Source organism: Crassostrea angulata, chromosome 10, assembly GCF_025612915.1.
Source record: "Crassostrea angulata isolate pt1a10 chromosome 10, ASM2561291v2, whole genome shotgun sequence".
In the NCBI taxonomy this organism is placed as follows: domain Eukaryota; kingdom Metazoa; phylum Mollusca; class Bivalvia; order Ostreida; family Ostreidae; genus Magallana; species Magallana angulata.
Window position 1 is genome coordinate 36782574 of NC_069120.1, and position 11942 is coordinate 36794515.

Sequence of the window (11942 nt, forward strand, 5' to 3'; positions counted from 1 at the left end):
ATTGAGAAAACCTTAAATATGTTGTTTTGTATTTGTAGAACAATGCTGATATATTTATCTTCCTTGATAAACAGAGTGAACCCTATATGGGACCTATGAAATTGATATTGGTAGAAATGTGACGTTGTACACATATGCATGATAGTAAAAAAAATGTGATGATCAATAACTTCTGCCAATTACTGCATACTAGTAACGTTCTATATATTTTTTATTACTGATAACTCTCCTTTATATAAGCTAGATCAAGGTTTAAACCCAGCACTTGTTTGCAAAGTTTGATTTTAATGTAAATAGTACTATACAAATATTACTTACGAGCTAACAGTTACTACATTTTCATGCATATCAGATACTAACACGTACTGTTTTAATTCTCTTTTTCATTGTTTTCAATGTAATCTCTGTTTAGAAAATATATTTTGTACAAGAGTATACGAAATTGTTATACAGTGGAATACTAGTATATTAAATGGATACAGAATCGATTAAGACATTGATCATGAGTCTTCATTAATTTGACCATGCATAATACTCTTGACAGTACATTCCCGTGAATAGAATTGGATACTGTTTATCAGGTAGGTTTTTTTTTATATCAGACACAAAAGATGCGAAAATGACGTAAAATTTGTAACATTTTTAATTTGCATTTTTCATTTCTTGCAATTTAAAAAGTTTCTTATAAAAATGATAAAGGATACAGTTACTGCGTATTGAATTATTTGCAATTTGAAAGATATCAGGAAAAAAGCGAAAATTAGATAATCGCAAAAATAACCGAACATACGGTATTTTGACCATGGTACCATCAATGTTAATTGTATTTGGATAATTTAATAATAATTCCATCGACCATGAAAGGTCATCGGATGAATTTGCACTGGATCACGTGATTTGCAGACTGGAAGTTAAAGCGTTAAATCATCTCTTTCAACTCGTCAGGAAATGTGTCTTAAACTTGTGTTAAAACACAGAGTGTTGATTTTGACATAAGACTCAGTAGATATCCAACACAAACATTCTTCTTGTATTAATTGAGTAATTCACACTAGTTTATATATATGTAACATACAGTTGCATTGGTAAAAAAAATCCCTCTTTAGAAGTGAACATATTTTTATGAAAAGTTGATAACAATATAAACCTATAAAGATAAAGGCAAAAGGAAGTGTTATCCGTCCAAGGTTTTCCAATTCTTCACTTTTTGAACAATGACCGGCACAAATGTTTGCGTCTTTTACAAGGGATTTTTATTGAAGGTGTTTACATTGCATCTTCTTATGGACGTGAAGGTTTTATAATTTCCACCAATCCCTTTTGGGTAAATCGATTTCGTCAACTAGAAGTCATTGCAGGTGAGTTGACCGCAGTCAAATTGCCTCGGTTTCAAATGGCCACCCCAATACCTTATCGACTATGTCCTTTCAGAATTTCGTCACTCATGGAATCATCTTCAAGCCGAAATACTTATGCAATCCTGTATGAAGGGGAGAACAGGGACTGCATGTAACCCCTTTTATTGAAACTTAATTTTAGTTTTAAAACAAACAGTTTTGCCCTTGGACGTAAAAAAGCTATAAGACCAAATTGTATCAACAATTTATTCAGTAGATTCTGTTGATTTAAATTAAGACCTTGCTTTGCACATACAAAAAACACGAAAAGACTGCCTTGTAGAGGTGGGCACTTTTTTTAACATTATCGATTTTTAAAATAGTTGTGTCTGGTGTGATTGAGATGAAACGAATGTCTATACATGTATTTAATTCTTTGAAAAAACTGTCCACTAAGTAATTTAAAACATGTTTAGTTTCTAATAATCTACATTTAGGTACCCATGCTGTTTTTTTAAAGCTCCTAATTTTGATTCAATATCTATTAAACCTATGCATCCGTCTTTTATTTCCCCTATCACAGTATTCCTTTTTTTCCTATAATGGTTGTTCCATATGAAGATAAAAATTAATTTTTTTCATATTTTTGATAAAGTTTTCTGCCGGTAGTTCTAGAATTGTGTATAAATATATTAATTTAGGGATTGCTTGAGTAATTTTTATAGAGCATTTTCCGAAAAGTGGAACTTTTTTTCTTCCGAGACAAACAGTCTTCCAATGTCAGGATTGACTTTCATCCAATATTTTGTATAACATGCTATTTTTAATAGTCCGTATTTGTTAAGCTTATTGGTCTGTACTTTTATGAAATGATAGTGTTTCTGTATGTAGCCCATTACGATATTTATGTATGTTTGTTTCACTACACTATATAGAACATGGTAGAAAAATCTTTCCAAAACAATTGATAAAATTCATTTGGTATTCCATCTAGACCTGGGAATTCATTTGTTTTTAAATGCATCACTGCATCTTTACATTCTCAAAGTGTTGGAAAACTATCACAAGTTTTCTATCATTTCATGTTAATTAAGGCTTTTATTTCACAGTCGCCGAGATATGAATTTACTTCGTTTCCGGGTATCGAGTTAGAATTGTATAACGTTTTGTAAAATTTGCACATTTCCCCTGAAATATCACAGGAGGTAGAGCAAATTTCTTTTTTATCTCTTTCGATTTCATTTATCACATTGTTTGATTGATGATGTTTTTTTGTCCCGAAAAAGAATTTAGTGGGGGTTTTTTCACCCTCTTGGATCTATTCAACACGAAATTGAATTTTTGCACCGTTTCCTTCTTTATCGATAAGGTAATGACACGTCTGTTTTCGCTTCTATTTGATCACGTGTGCTACACTTATAATGGGGAAAATAGTTCTTGAATGACACTCGCTTGGTGTGACTATGTCTGCTTTTTCAGCTCTACTGACGTAGATCAGTGACCTATCTGTCGTGGCTGTAATCCAAAGTAGAAGGAAATAATTAATATACTTTAAAATAATTTATACAAGTTTACAAATTTATACATGTTCTATATAGTGTAGTGAAACAAACATACATAAATATCGTAATGGGCTACATACAGAAACACTATCATTTCATAAAAGTACAGTGTCATTCAAGAACTATTTTCCCCATTATAAGTGTAGCACACGTGATCAAATAGAAGCGAAAAACAACAACAAATTTAATTTCTAAACAAATTTGTGGAAAGACAGTAACTTAATTGAGTATCCAGTTCTCGTTTTCTAATCATATTTATCAAATGATGAGGGAGAAGCAAGTGAGTTATTTTTTTTTCATACAAGTTTTTGAACAAATTCTGCTTTACATGAATACAAAAAATATCTGTTAAAATGGGACGCAATTGGTACCCATGGGAATTCCAGCATTAGATGTTGATACCATATATCAAGACCATGCTACCATCGGTGTAAATTATCATTGAATAATTAATCTTAATTACATCGACCGTGAATAATTTCCACTGACAGGATCGGCCCCTTATTTGCTGACTGCAACCGCTAAATTAGCTCTTGTAACCGTTAAATTAACTCTTGTAACTCCGTCGAGAAATGGGTCTTGAACACTTACGATAATCAAAGTACTGAGAGTACTGAAAGACGGGGTCTTGAAAGTTTGAATTTGTAATTGTCCTGGATTTCCTCGAATATGCTTCCAAATTTATGAGTTTGAATTATTTGTTACAATCTATGTTAATTCGGCTTTTTTGCAATTGTCTGATACTTTATCTAAATTTTACTCTATCCCAGCCTTCATAATTGCAGAAAATTATTTGATTATTTGTCCGGATTATCATTAACTGTTAAGTATTCGGTTTTCTTTTTAGTTTCCGGAATATTTTGAGCAACATACATTTAGTTGTTTACTACTCGCCATTTAGTATTTCAAACAAGCATGCTTTAATTTACTAAGGAAAAATGGTTGATTGTACGGTCCAGTCGATTATTTGTTGTGACTGTCAACAGACAAACTGACTTTTCGCTCTTTAATCTTCAATTAATGTAAGTATATTTATGCAATCGCATTGAATACAAAGCGCAAGCGGATGGAACTCTTTAACTTTTACTCCCCGCAGAGACCGCTGCCAGCATTCTGTTTACAAGATGCCGCATTGTGTTATAATTCTTGGACATTCATTTGTCTGCCGTTTGGAACAGTTTATCGCGAGGAGTGATGACCATCGTGTATCTAATAACTTTAATTTAAGCACAGATGAAGTTGCTGTCCATTTCGTGGGTAAAAGAGGAGCATCCCTTCAGCAGAATCGCGCGCTTGGCCTAGATTACGTCACTCAACTACAGACCAGTGTTGTTTTGATACGAGGGGTATCAAATGACTTACCGGTATGTGATGGGAATAAATCTCTGAATGACATATTTAGGGAGCTGGTAGACTTTGTAATTACCCTGAGATATGGAAAATCTGTAAAAAAAGTGGAAGTGTTACATACGCGGTATAGGCTACCTCCTACCTTTCCGGTACGTTACAAGGTGGACACAACATGGTTCAATTCTAGGGTGGACGAATTAAACCAAACGATGTCAAGCTACCTTATGAATGTAGATGGCACATTTTTCTTTCGTCTGACTGGTTTTTGGTCTAAAGAGAGCCAGCAGCTGGTTTTTCTCCCAGATGGGGTCCATTTGAATGACAAGGGTAACATAAAGTATTATAACAATTTGCGGGCCAGTATTGTGTCTTGCCTAAAATCCATAGACAATGGTGGGTAGTTAGGTTATGTAATGTACATGGACTGAGGCTTATAGATGTAGAGTAAATAATGTTGCTGATTTGTTTGTTTACGAATGAATGAAGCAGTTAAATTTGTTAGGCCTTCTATATATATTTATGTTTTAACATTGTCCTATAACAAGTCACCAAAATGGGTTCGGTTCCCTAAATGGTTGAACCAGGACTGTTAGTCCCCTAAATGGTTGGGGAATGACTGTTTAAGTCCCCTAAATGGTTGGGGCATGATTGTTAAAGTCCCCTGAATGGTTTGGGCATTACTGTTAATTAAGGTCCCCTAAATGGTTGGGGCATGACTGTTAAAATCCCCAAAATGGTTTGGGCATGACTGTTAAAGTCCCCTAAATGGTTGGGGCATGGCTATTAATGTCCCCTAAATGGTTGGGGCATAACTGTTAAATTAACATGCAACAAACCAGATTTGTAAATCAATTAATGTTTAGACTCTAAAATACATGTTAGAGTTCTTATATTGCGTAATACATAGTTTGCGCTGGCAAATTCCTCTATAAGCAGGAATTCATAAGACATCAGAGTAAATTTGTGTTATGCCATGCCATACTAATTGATAGGATAGCATTTCTTTGATACAAATAATCAGTTTAATGTTTGCATGTTTATTACATTTTTATTTGAACTTGGTGAAGTACATGCAATTATTTGAGAAACTTTAATAGTTTATGCATTTGTTTATTTATGGCAACATATAATAAGTTATACGCTAAATACTGATTCCTTCAAGTGTCTGGCACATGGTGTATATCGCTTTTTATTAATTGCATTCGAATATACTAGTGTGTACATAATGCATTTTAGATGAGTGTCCCATCCGGCGGAATGCGTCCGAGGGGAAGGAGAGTGAACAACGTGGAAGCTGCAGTTGGATCCGCAGAACAGGCAGCACAAAATCAGGCGGAGACGATTCAACCCCAGCTGGTGGCAGCAGTAACAGAGCACGTACAGCAAGCTTTGAGAGAAGAGAGGAGAAATGAGGAGGAGAAAAATGAAGAGCCACCCACTGAGGAACGGGGTCGCAGTCGCCAGAGAGGCCGTAAGCGAAAAAGGGACAGTGTACGATCAGTCTCATCAGGTACCTCCTCGGGTGAAAGTGAATCTGGCTTAGATAGTTCAGATTCCAGTGATAGTGATGAGGTAGATTCAGACGATGAACAGCAATTGTTATCAACTCCTATAGCGGCTCAGATTAATGTAAAGATAAAAAACAAGATATGGCAAAACATAGAATTTGAAAAACTATTGCCCAAGGAAGAGTTAGGTTTGGAGAACATGTCAGTGCACCTACAAACTCAAGGAATCAGAGTTCAAATTGGTTATAGTCAAAAAACAAGAACAGCATAAAATCAATTGATCAATGGACCTCAGCTTTTCTGAAATATTTAGTTATATATTCAGAGATATTTCCAAAATTGGTATCAGCTGTAATTAAACATGGGGAAATTGTCTGGGAACTCGCAAGTAGGCGCACTGGCATGTCATGGTATTTGTATGACAAACAAGTCAGAAAAGATAATAATTTAATTCTGGTTGTAACGCGGCATTTGATTGGATAGAAAAATTAAGTTAAATTTGTATAACCTGGTTTGCATGTCACAAGACACGTCACAATGCACCAACGTCAAAAACGTACTCATCCGCTTGACGTTACGTTTTAATTTTGAACAGATTAATATCATTTTTAAAAGTAAAACGGACTCAATTTGTACAGCAAATTACAGAAAATTAAATTATAAGGAATGAACTCAATATCTACCCAAGTTATACGAGTATAACCTGGGTTGGAGCAATTTACGCCTTTTTATAATCTGCTTCGCAGATTATAAAGCGTAAATTGCCCCAACCCAGGTTATACGAGTATAACTTGGGTAGACATTGAGTTCATTTCTTAATTAAGGCAAGAGCCATACCATGGGGAAAGTTACACTATGAGTATTGGGTGTTGGCCACTACATCTAAGCAATCAGCTAATGTGCAGAAATTTCGTGCCAAATCACAATTTCAAAACAAAGGGGGGTCATACATCAGTAAAAAATTTCCAAGGGGGTTCTGTTTTGCATTTCACAGATCAGGTAGATGCACAACCCAGAAGTGCCAATTTAAGCACAGTTGCTATCAATGTGGAAAGTCACACTCGGTTTTTCAGTGCTCAAAAGGGGAGCAGCCCCTTGGTAGTTTCGGAAATACACAATCAAAGCCAGCAGGGCAGTTTCCCACACAACAATAATTTGTTAGTTACACCTGTCAGAGTAAGTATTTTGAAACAGTTTTTAGAAGGTTATGATAGTTATTTGGCAACTTTTGTGTGTGAAGGTTTTGAACAAGGTTTTCATTTAGAGTACAAAGGGCCTAGAATTCCACGGTGTTGTTCTAATCTACAGTCAGTTAGGCAACATGCGGACATTGCATTTGAGAAGCTACAAAAAGAAATATCCATGAACGGAATTGCAGGCCCCTTTGTTGTTCCTCCTTTCAAAAATCTTCAGTGTTCGCCAATTGGTTTAGTTCCTAAAAAAGGGGTAAATGAATTTCGTTTGATTCATCATTTGTCTTATCCGGAGGGCAGTTCTATAAATGATTTTATACCAGACGATTTATGTTCAGTGTTCTATACAACTGTGGATGATGCAATTAGTATTATTAAAACTATGGGAAGAGAATGTTTGCTAGCAAAAACGGATATTGCATCAGGATTTCGAATATTACCCGTTCATCCAGATGAACTTCTAGGAATTCAGTTTCAAGACCGGTTTTATTATGACAAGTGTCTCCCAATGGGGTGTTCTATATCGTGCTCCAAATTTGAATCCTTTAGCACAGCTTTAGAGTGGATTGCTTGTAAAAAGTTTGGGATACCTCGGATGGTACACATTTTGGACGATTTTTTGTTTATTGGGCCCCCAAATTCTTCTATATGTGATTCATCCTTGAAACAGTTTATATCAATTTGTGACGTCTACAACCCACAAGTATGAAGCAGTAAACCTTCTCCATGGAAAAATTGATAAAGTTAACTTCATTGTGCGAATCTTATAAGTACATAGTCATCGGCAGCATTAAGTCTGTCGAGAACATTGGGCTCAACAATAATCAAATTAAACAGTTTTTGTGTTTTTTGATTTACAAAACAAAGTACACCCACCTCGCAATCAAAACTGCTTGGAATATAATGACGTCAAAGCTAACAGAAAAAACGTTATCTATTGTATGCCATTACGTCTTGTCATTTGGTATTTTTAAGCGGGCTACTTCTGGCATTGGCAGTGTAATCTGTCCAATGGTCTTCCAAATTCCTTGGGGAATGACAATTTTTTTGTTTCTTTTTCAAGGGATTCTAAATGATGGTCTTTAATGGCATCTTCGTATGAACTCAAAGGGTTTATAATTTCCATTGCGCCTTTTTTGCCATTAATATACCTGACATTTTGGGACGTTGGTGGGAATGTCGGCTACCCTATAAATGATTAGTTCTGTGACTCACAGATGTCTTTGATGTACTTCTCCATTGATTTCATGTTTATTATCTTTAGCGTCTTCGGTTCCATCAATTTAATTAGCATATTCTCTTAATTTCTATAAACCTGCAGGTGAAAGTATCATAGGATTTGCTTTCACTCCCATTTGATTTTCACTGAACGCATGCATATGCTAGATGTTTATCAACCATTTGGTCCCGGATTCAAGACAATTACATTACTTTACATTACTAGTGACAAAGAATTATCAAATATTCAACAGCTGTAAACAAACTTAATAAATCATCTGGGCATGCATAGCTTTAACGAGACTCAATTTGATAAGTTTTTTTCAACAATCAATTAACGAATTAATTTACAATTGGTGCTGTGCTTTACTTACTACCAAGACGATTTTATATTACCCTCAAAGTACAATATCCTTAAAGGGCTTGGTGAAAATATCTTTCTGATCTCAATTTTGAACGCTGAATTACCAAACTTAATATATTTTTGGACAACTAGCATAAGCTAGTAAGACGCGAATCACGTTTTGGTGGTGTAAATGTGTTCATTGTACTAATATATTTGCTAGATGGTGTTGTATAAAGCTGCATACATCTGCGATATGACCTATAAATGAATCATTTAGAATACATGCAGACATCACAAGTGTACATGTCCTATACTTGTCGGTTTCTATGTAACATGAACCGTTACATCATTGTGCCAGGGTAAGGAAAAGGAGGATTAATTTTGGCCGTAAGTAAAATTTTAGTAAAGAAAATATTCGAATATTTTATGTTATAATTTTTTACATTTTATACATCGAAGTATAGAGCTTTTCTTTCTAAGGAGATTAAAATAGTCTAAAAAAAATTGCTTCAGCCATTTGACCTCTCTAATTAAGTATGATAGACTCGTTCATGAAGCTTATTTTCCATTTTCTTGTTTATTACAGTAAATATGTTGCAGCCGTAATAATTAATATAAAAAAGGAAAATTGAATGACTGACCAATGAAAATAATATTGATGGCATTATCCACCAATTCTCGGCAAGTTTATGAAAAGCAATACAGTCATTTACTTCATGGTGCCCTTCATCGTATTAATGTGTTATTATTCAATTGCAAATCAACTATCGCTATCTGAACTCTTTAGATTAACAAACTGACATTTTCATTTATATACAGCGAAACCAATGAACACTGCTTGATAACTATTTACGCGAGAAAAAATGTATATCATAAAAGAGCTGCAGGACAAAAATGTTGCTGGTTTAATACGTAATGACAATCAGTATATTTTAATTCTGAGTTGTTATTCTTCATTATTTGCACTCGTTTTACATGTATAGGCAAGAAAATTAATATGGTATCTATGTAGTATATCTAAGTTTAGAATCAATAAGCTGATAATCAAAATGTCATACATTTATATTGTAAGTTTAAAAAAAATATAATCGATGTTTTTCCGATGTGAAGTCTGGTATTGAATTCTACAACGTGGAAAATAATCTATGATGCGCTGTCAGATTAAAATCGATTACGTCAGAGAAGGTTTTTTTCTTATACGATATATCTCGTTTTGCATCAGCTGCCAGTGTTTATATGCATCACAGACATAGAGTGTTACGATTTGTGAAGTAGAAATTTGTTCTGATACACATTATACCAGCTTTACCATGCTTCAATATAAGTAAGTAGATTTTTTTCTCTTGTATTCTATCCCTGGTCTTTTTTATAAACCTCTGCTAATATGTTAAAAGTAGAAAAGAACAGAACAAGCGAAAAACTCGAAACTTATTTTACATACCCTCTTTGTTTTCTCTGCACCTTCAGCGAGGTATGGAAACAAGTTGTTGCATGGGTGATATTGAATATCTATTTTCTTTTCATACCAATATATACATGCTTGGGTTTTTTTCTCTAGTTTGATATAATATTTACAATGTAAGATATGCGTGTATGAAAAGGTTAATTCCGATTTTATTGCACTTTTTAGCATGATTGGGTTATTTTATACATTTGTATGATAAACTTTGGCTCACTTTCGGGCCCCACTTTTAGTTGGGGGAGGAGTTTCACGATTTTAAGAAGTTATGATCATCACGATTAATATCATATTGCTTTTTTTTTTTTAATCACAAATGGTAGTACCTTAAAAATGTACTACATAATTTCACTTTTGTAAGGCGCAGTTTCCAAATGATTGTAAAAAATTAAGTCAACGTTACACGTGTGCTATAGGATAGATATATGCATGTAACTGTGACTTTTAGAGCCATATAACCACTCTTGTTAGTTAATATACATGTAAAATTTAAAAAAAAAAATCATATTGAGAATATTTTCCCCTACATGTAGTAAATTCTTTAAGATAGTTCACATTTTTGTCTCAATTGTAATTCACAATTCCAATGTATAATTCTCAGAAATGTTACTATTTGGTATTTTTATGTAACCTCCTGCAAAACATTGAAAAACAGATAAAAAAAACTTTCATCCATAAAATAAAAGAAATTTATTTTGTTTTACTAATGAACATTCATTAAAAATATTAATGTCATCAATTTCTGCTTTATTTTCAGTGATTTCAACAGTACCTACAACATGACAAATTCTTCCTCAACCGATTTGAGATTTGTAGATCTTTCAGAAAACATACCAGTTTATTTCCATAGCGAAAATGATCTTCAAATTCAGATGGTCCTCGTTATATCTATTTTTGGAATTGTCGGAAATGTGCTCACGCTCTCTAAAATCGTGTTCGACAAGGCATATCATCGCACGGTGTTTTATGTCATCGGCTCTATAATATTCACGGATCTCGTGAACTTGTGTCTGTATTTCATTCATGCAAGAATAGATGACACCCACTTTACGCTTGGAGATCTACCCTGCAAGGTATTTCTGATCGTCTTTTATGGCGCCACCCATTCGAGCGCAGTCCACGTGGTATTGCTGTTCGGACTCCGAAGTTACATGGTTTCAGAGCCAATCAAGGTTAACAAGATCACCATGCGACACTTAATTGGGGCATCATCAGTTTTGTGGATTCTGAGTGCGTGTTTTGCTGTCTTGTACTTCTTGCTTCGATATGAATCTGGTATACAGTCACCCATCTACGTGATCGTAACATTTAGAGTCTACCTTATTATCATCCCTACCCTCCTGATTGTGACTTTCCACGTACGGAAGACCCGCAAACTGGAACAACGATCTATTAACAAACGTAACGTTGAAAACAATATCATCAAAATGTCTCTGGTGACCTCTGTTATTCTCTTTTCCTACATGTCCTCGGCCATACTGTTTCTACTGTGTTATATTTTGTCATTGCACAGTTTACGAAGTTTGGAGGGGAAACTTCTGGTGGCTGCGCAGTTTGCCTGGTTAATAAACTCTATTTTGAGTCCTTTCATATATTTCATAGCGGTACTGCGTGTTCAACGTCATTTAAAGAGTGCCACTACAGCCATAAAAAACATTTGCTGTTCGACATGTACAACGAACAAACAAAATGTTTAGACAAATTCGTGACAAAGATATCGAATATGATTAGATATTATATAACGTTCAATACAAGTTTGTAATAATACAACGACAATGCAGATTATCAAATATTATCGATATCGCTGTTTGATTCATAGCTATTAAAGTGATAGAAACATTTATTCTACATCAACTTCCGGTTCAGCGACATCTACATATGTATTTAGCCAGCGGACTTATTACCTCGTACCACCGACAATTGGAACCAGGTTAATTTGTTTCATTTGTCATCGTGACTTGCGGTGCAA

At 34.4% G+C, this 11942-nt stretch overlaps 1 protein-coding gene across 1 annotated transcript; it reads left to right on the forward strand.

Annotated features, from left to right (window-relative positions):
• The first annotated feature begins 9732 nt into the window (after positions 1-9732).
• On the forward strand, positions 9733-11670 carry LOC128165958 (5-hydroxytryptamine receptor 1A-beta-like). The gene is made up of 2 exons (XM_052830888.1): positions 9733-9838; positions 10731-11670. The coding sequence occupies exons 1-2, from the start codon at positions 9825-9827 to the stop codon at positions 11668-11670; spliced, it is 954 nt and encodes a 317-aa protein (XP_052686848.1). The 5' UTR covers positions 9733-9824.
• The last annotated feature ends 272 nt before the right edge of the window (positions 11671-11942 follow it).